This window comes from Anguilla anguilla, chromosome 18, assembly GCF_013347855.1.
Source record: "Anguilla anguilla isolate fAngAng1 chromosome 18, fAngAng1.pri, whole genome shotgun sequence".
In the NCBI taxonomy this organism is placed as follows: domain Eukaryota; kingdom Metazoa; phylum Chordata; class Actinopteri; order Anguilliformes; family Anguillidae; genus Anguilla; species Anguilla anguilla.
This window is the reverse complement of record NC_049218.1, coordinates 10,718,777-10,726,276: the sequence shown is the minus strand read 5'-3', so window position 1 is coordinate 10,726,276 and position 7,500 is coordinate 10,718,777. Positions and strand designations below refer to the sequence as shown.

The following is a 7,500-nucleotide window of genomic DNA, read 5'->3' as shown; positions in this document are numbered from 1 at the left end:
GGTTGGGGGGGGGGGGGGGGGGTTGGGGTACCTGAAGGTGAGGCCAGTGCGTGGCCCTGTCCTGACTCACAGTCAACGCCCCACAGAGAGGGAGGGAACGAGGGAATGTGCGTGATGGAGGGATCCGAGGAAAGAGAGGGCTTTGGTCAGGCCCAAGGCTGCCACTCGCATGACCAAACACACGTACCACATAGGCACACACGCATACATGATCACACACACACACACACACACACACACACACACACACACACACACACACACACACTCACACACACACACACGCACACACACGCACACACACTCACACACACTCACACACACACACACACACATGCACACACACTCACACACACTCACACACACACACACACACACACGCACACACACACACACACGCACGCACACACACACACACATGATCTTACACACACATGATCAAACACACATATCACATACACGATCACACACACACACACAATCAAACACACGTATCGCATACGCTCACATGCATACATGATCAAACACACACGTAATCACTTGCAGGCTATCACACACACAGACGGGACAGTGGCCTGTGTATAAGAAAGAGAGGCCAAAGCGGGGCCAAAGCGGGGCCAAAGCGAGGCCAAAGCGGGGCCAAAGCGGGGCCAAAACGCTGGACGGGATTTCGCGACGCAACCCCAGAAACGCGGAGCGTGGGACACGCGCGAGTCTGAGATCCCTACAGCCGTTCCCATGACCTGACCACACTGCGCCACGTAGAGATGTCTGCCCCAAACGCAGTGCCTGCACGACGGCATCCCGCACACACACACACACACACACACAGACACACACACATTACCGCATCCTCCCACATCCGGTTACCACAGCCTTACCAAGCGATCTGCACTTCCACTGCTCATGGCTGAAAGGGTGGCCAGATGAGAACCTGGCACGCCTGGGGGGTGGCATTACAAACCCAGGGTGATGTTCTGATATATGCCGGACTGAACCAAGACTCACGCGGTACGGGGGAAGCCAGATAAGTGGAGTCGAATTTCCATCCCAGCATGCAATTCCAGGTGAGCGTGCTTGGCCCAACCAAAAGAGCTAAACTCACAGAGATGGTTTCACCACCTCATGATCTCTTTATCTCTCCATCTCTTTTTTCTCCCTCCTCCTCATCAACATCCTTCCTTTCCTTTTGACTTTTTAACAAGCTCTCTCCCCTTTTCTCATTTGAATAGTCAGGGCCCAAGTGCAGCAAGAATCTCGGACACAGAGGGCTGATGTAGAATCAGGTTCCCCCGGCAACACCCTAGCCCCTGTACGAATTAGGACCTTCGTCTCTGCTTCCTGTCTCCGTCTATAGGTGCCGAAATGAATTAACCTTTACCTTCACCTCTTCGCTGTGCAGCTTCTCTTACTTTCTCTCCTCCGCTCCCATCACTCCATTACTCACTTCACCTTCCGTCTCCTATTTCTCTTTCACCACACCTCTCGCTCTCCCTGAAGCTAAAAAGTATTAACCGATGAGTAACACTCCCTCTCTGTTTCACCTCTTCCTGTTTCTCCTTTTCTCCGTCATGCTCCAATCACTTCTTTTTTAACTTTCGCTACTTCTCTTTCGCTCTCTCTCTGTTCTGCTGAACAGCCTTAATTGCTGACTAACAGCCTTTTCCCTTGCTAGCGCTGCCCTGGAGTGTTCCACTCAGAAGGAGGAAGGACTGAGTGTTAAACCCAGTTTAGATCAGGGTAGCGGCAGAAGCCAATTTTCAAGATGTTGAGAAGAGCGCTGCCACTAACGCGAGAAGCAGACGCGGGTCCTTGGGAAGTGTCAAATCAATGCTCGCCTTGCCCTGAAAACAAAACAGTGCTTGTCACTGGCAGGAAATAAAAAGAATAAAATAAGAGGGAGCTCTGCCCTTCTCCCCCCGCCTCCTCCTCCCCCTCTCTCCCCCTCTCGGCCCCCTCTCTCCCCCCCTCCGCCCCCCTCCGCCCCCTCTCCGGCCCCTGACCTGGCTTTCTGAGGGCTTGTCGGGCGGGTCCTTGTGAATGGCGATCTGGTAGAGTTTGTACACCTGGTAGGAGGCGTGGAAGGAGGCTTTGAACTGCGCACTGGGAGGACTGGAGCGGACTAGCCTCACCTTCAGGAGCGGAGCGGGGCGGGGGAAGGGGGTCAACGTGGGGGGGGGGGGGGGGGTACGGACAGAAAGAAAAGACAGAGACACGACAGTGGATCAGCGTACCCCAAACACAGCATGCCTGAGAGAGAGAGGGGGAACGTCAGGGTGCAACTCCAGACACAAAACAGCACAGAATACAATTACACAGAGAACACAGGCATGAGAGAACCAGGCAAAAACACTGTTCCCCCCTGCAGACCGCAGCCTCAGTCCCCATCCACAATGCAGCGTAAAGCAGAAATGCCAAGCTCGCAAAGGTGTCAATATTTTTCAACCTGTTCATGGTAGATTATGCTTTTCAAGCAATTTGAGAGCGAGTGTTTGGACAGATGGTCATTGCTTGGCGGGGGGGGGGGGGCCTTCCTCCCCATGAGATAGCCAAATCCATCAGGGTGGAACGGGGGGGGCCCACGGTACGACAGGGTTGACGTGTTTCTGCCCGTTTCCCCGGAGACCAGGTGAGAAACCGGTCGTCGCATTTCAATAAAAACACGAAGTGTCTTTAAGATGTCCCTCGAGCTGTTTCTGGTAAAAACGAAGTGCTTCCATCGCACTCGGTCAACTGGAAACAAGCAGCATAAGCCCTCATTCACTGCGAGCCTCTCCAACGACAGCTGGAAAAGCTCCAACCGCAGACTCCAAACATTTCATATTTCAAATGACACGGAAAATTCCTTTTCTAATGTAATTACACATAAACACTTTGACACACAAAGGCTTTTTCTGTTTGACATGTGGAGAGGTAAGCTTCTTTTGGACCCTTTGAAAGGGTGGAGCCAGGAACTCCTGGTTTTCGCTCAGAATCAACATTCTGTGCCTTCAGGTTGTCTGGCTGGGGCGCAGCATTCGACAGAAACTCTGAAGAGGGACGTAATCAATAACGCATGAGGAGCGCTCTGAACCCTCCGCGCGAAGTGCACTTGGAGGTCCTAAAAGTTTCGTTTTGGTTGGACCCAACGTGCCTCTAATACGAAGCACCTGTTTGGTTCAGACGTTACAATCACTGGCACGTTTGAGCCAAGAGCAACATCAAGTTTTCCTCTCTTAACTTAAGACCGTTGCGTTTACGGCTTTTAACATTCAAACTCAGGAATCCAAATATGAGCCTTCATAAACTAGGACCTTCGCCTTCAATTGTCATTACGATGGAAAAAGAGAACCGGAGACAGCTCAGAAGGACATTCAGTGCTGCTGTAACTACACCGAAAGGCTGTAAAATCACAGCACTGTCACGTAAACGTTGCAGAAACGTTGCTTCTTAGTCAGGGAACTCAGCAGGTGACGGGCATGGGTACGGGCTCCGACATGATCAGACCCCTTCACTATGGAGCTCACCTCAAACCAAAGGGGTTTGAATCACTGGAACAAGTATTCTTATTTCTGTCCCGTTTAAAAAGACACCATAAAAAGATATATTCTTAAACAGGCCATAAATAAGAGTTTTACATTTTTATTAACAATTTTTATCACATTTTTCAACAAAAACAGACAGAGAAAAAAACATACAGACAGAGAGAGAGTTAGGCAGAAAGTGAGAATAATAGTGATAGACAGAAAGTGTTAAAAAAAAACAGAAAACGTGAAGGTGAAGGAGAGGAAGAAATTGAGAGAGAAAAAGGCAGAGAGCGAGAAAAAAGAACCTGAACAAGTTGAGAAGCTCCCTTCTAAAGACACAGCCACACTGCCCCCTGCTGGATTGGTCAGTGCACACCGGGGTAAACACACGGGCAATAACCACTTTCTCAATGTTCCGAGCGGGAAAGGCAGTAACCACAGCCGTGGTCACATGAGCTCTCCTTTAATGACCTCATCAGTCCAGAGGGATGGGCCCCTGTGGCCCCCGAGGGCCAGAACTCCAGATACTGCAGCCTGACAGAGTCCTGACTGCCCACCTCTGCATTCTGCCTTTTGTCTTCTCTCATAGACAAGGAAAAGAGGCTGGAGTCCAGACAGGCAAGCCCGTCCATCAACTACTTAGATCACACAGCAAAATGGCTGAGAGTACTTTATCCCATCCAAACACTGAGGATTAGACTCAGCTCAATCAAGGAATCAGCCGATTAAGTGAAAGTCATCGCCTGCCTCACCTTAAGGGATATAATGTTATGTTCTGGAGTGTCATGTGACCAGGGCTGTGGCCATGTGCTCTGACCACAACAGGAAGTCAGGATGATGGTGCTGACCACATCCAATCAAGGGTCAAAATGCTAGAACACAGCCATTTTACATAGCCAATCACAGCCTTCCTGGTGGGGGTCATGAGGTGAACATTGGGTCACTTTGGGTCCCACCCCTCCAAAGGCCTCCCCCCTCACCTCCAGCCGATGTTTGGCGTCTTCTGGGAGGGACTCGGCGATCAAGTCCTCCAGCGTTCTGGACTGGGTGGGCGGGGCGCAGGCGGGGGCGGAGCCTGCGGACGAGGCCCCTCCCTCCTGCTGCCTCTGCTGCTCCTTCAGCTGCCGGCGCTCCTTGCGCAGGTCTTTGGCCTTGCGGCAGGGGGGTCTGCTGGGGTCCGCCCCAACTCCTGAGGAAGGGGGGGGGGGGGAACAGGAAGAGGAGCGGGGAGATTAGGAGGTGTGAGGAGAACCGGGAAGAGGCGCAGTGACGGGGAAGAGCGAGGGCCAGAGATTAAGAAACAGAGGAGCGCTCGTCCCACCAGTGATACAGCCGGTCTGACCTCGAGTGGCTCTTAGCACAGCGCCTGCTGCTGCTCTAATGAACACTGGCCCCCACTCAGCCGGGGGCCCGGCTAAACAAGCTTCCCCAGCGAAGGGCCCCCTCTGCCTGGCCTGGCACGGCATCGCCCGTTCCTCTATACGCCATGCGGCAGGCACGGCAGCCCCAAAATAAAGCAATTTGTGCCCCAAAAATAAAACAATTACAGTTAAAAGTAAAAGCTATCAGGAAGACATTGTGGTAACAGTTAGAAGTAAAAGCTAACAGACACATAGGGGTGATGATAAAAGAAGTCCTTCTGGTGCAGGCTATAATCAGGACTCAGGAGGAGCTGGAGGAGCTGGCTGGCATTTAGGACAGCTGTGCTGAGCAGCACCCCGCTGTGACCTCACACGGTCAACACAAGCTGGCCGGCAATGGGCCTGCACGGTGATTGGTTCATTTCGCAACAGGCCTACTCTGTGACTGGTTCATTGCCCAATACGCCTATACTGTCATTGGTTTATTGCGCAATAGGCCCACACTGTGATTGGTTCATTGCCCAATAGTCCTATACTGTGACTGGTTCATTGCGCAACAGGCCTATACTATGATTGGTTCATCGTGTAATAGGCCTGTACTGTGATTGGTTCATTGTGTGACTGATATGTACTACATGCACAAGTGTGGCTGCAGATTAATAATGATAATGATAATAACAATAATATAGCACTTTTTTCAGTGTGTGACAAATAACACAAATACAAAGAGTAAGGATAAAGATGTAACACAGACTGGCTGACGTGAAGAGGAGGGACAGAAAGCTGCAGAATCAGAGCGATGGGCGGGGGCCGGGGCGGGTGGGGGTGGGTGGGGTCGGGCGGGCGGAGTCCTGCAGGTCAGTGTGCTGCTGCTGCGTCAGGCCTGGGCCACACAGAGCAGGCGCTGGTCACTCTCATTAATGCCACGGCACAGCATTACATCACCCTCCCAGAGGCAGTAAAAACACACGCCCCGCGTCTGCTGACCCGCGTATCTGCCTGTGTTTCCAGACGGCGCAGCGGTGGGTACCAAGAGCAGGGAGGGCTCCGTGGGGGGGGGGGGGGCGGGGGGGCGGGGTGTGAGGCTGTCACAGGGCCGCGAGGAGCTGGCGTGCTGGGGCATGGGACGGTTACTAAGGGGGGTTTGGGGAGTGGGGGGGGTCCATAGCATCAGGGGTTTACCAGCAAAACTCACAGTTATCTGTTGAGCTCACACCTGACTGGACATGCAGATACGCTGTCACCATCAGGAGAGTGGAAAACCCCCCCAGGAGAGCAGACCTGAGCAGCAGGGCATCAGACACACCTGCCTGCACAGTATGCTAATGACCCTGCTTCACAGCACACTGGACTACGCCGGGAGAGAGTGAGGAGTAACGACTGAGACGGACTGAGAGACTGAGAGAGGAGTGTGAGTGAAAGTGAAAATGACACTGAATCCTCATCAGATAACACTGACACTAATGGACAAACAGGCAGTAAGTGTGTAGTAAAGCTGAAATTTCACACTTACTCACACACTCACACACTCACACAAACACAAACACACACACACACACACACACACACACAGATACAGATGGACAGACAGACCTACGGACAGGCCAGCAGACAATGGGAGCAGTTTTCTGTAGGGTGGACACAGACGGACAGATGGACGGAGCAGCGTGCTGCGCACCCCCCCCCTCCAACCCCCCCACCCCCCCGCCCCCCCCTCCCCCGAGCGCGTGGGCCCGGGGCCAGCCACAGAGCGATCCTGGCATCCCGTGTCAACAGTTTACACGCTGACATCCTGTTTGGAGCAATAAGGAAGCGAGGCCCATTTCCTGCCTGTTCCTCTGCCAGCCTCCGCTCACACTCACTCACCATCGCCATGGAGACGCGCAGAGAGGGGGCAGCGCGGACAGGGAGCATGAAGACCGAGTGAGGACGGACAGACAGACAGACAGACAGACAGACAGACAGACGGACAGACGGACAGACGGACAGACGGACAGACGGACAGACGGACAGACGGACAGACGGACAGACGGACAGACACAGAGACTGAGGGACCGACAGATCTGAGATCCAGAGCGATATTCACTTCATTCATTCTAAAAAAATTTCATTTTGTTATTCTTTTATGTTTGTTTTTGCATACGGTTCAGTAAAGGACGGGGGTTTCATTTGAGGGTAAGTACTATTTGTTTTAACAATATGTGCCTTGCCGCTTTGTGTCTCACAATGCTACGGTGACACAACCCTAACCATAACCCTAACCCCTGCTGATCGTTATGCCAACAAGGCCGGTTAGAGCTGAGCTGAGCAGAAAGGCAGAGAGAGAGAGAGAGAGAGAGAGAGATTCACACATTTCTAACGCGTTTAAAAAGAGACCACAGACTCCCTCTGCGCCGGAAGGCCTGTCCTGCACCCGGTTAATGAGCGATAGCGCTCGTCAGGGACGGTCGACCTGACCGACCGCGGCGGCAGGAGCCCAGCCGCTCCACGCGCGTGTGATGAGTCGCAGACGGGCCCCAACGCTTCCTCTTCCCTCGCTCCCCGTTTCCTGTCATCTTTAACGTCTGACTGTTTCTGGAAACGGCGAGAGGTTCCGGGCGACGGACGTAAACACGCGTCGGGTTTGACAGAGC

The 7,500-nt window shown here is 52.9% G+C and overlaps 1 protein-coding gene across 5 annotated transcripts in view; it reads right to left on the bottom strand.

Annotated features, from left to right (window-relative positions):
- Nucleotides 1–7,500, bottom strand: part of LOC118217936 (arginyl-tRNA--protein transferase 1) — a 69,594-nt gene that overhangs the window by 50,045 nt on the left and 12,049 nt on the right. For 3 of the 5 annotated variants that reach the window (XM_035400175.1, XM_035400174.1, XM_035400176.1), the window contains exons 6-7: nucleotides 4,487–4,695; nucleotides 2,004–2,132 (exon numbers count right to left, since the gene is read on the bottom strand). In XM_035400175.1, the coding sequence (XP_035256066.1) occupies nucleotides 2,004–2,132; nucleotides 4,487–4,695 (338 nt within the window). The remainder of the gene's footprint in view (nucleotides 1–2,003; nucleotides 2,133–4,486; nucleotides 4,696–7,500) is intronic. The other 2 variants (XM_035400178.1, XM_035400177.1) reach the window with 1 other exon arrangement.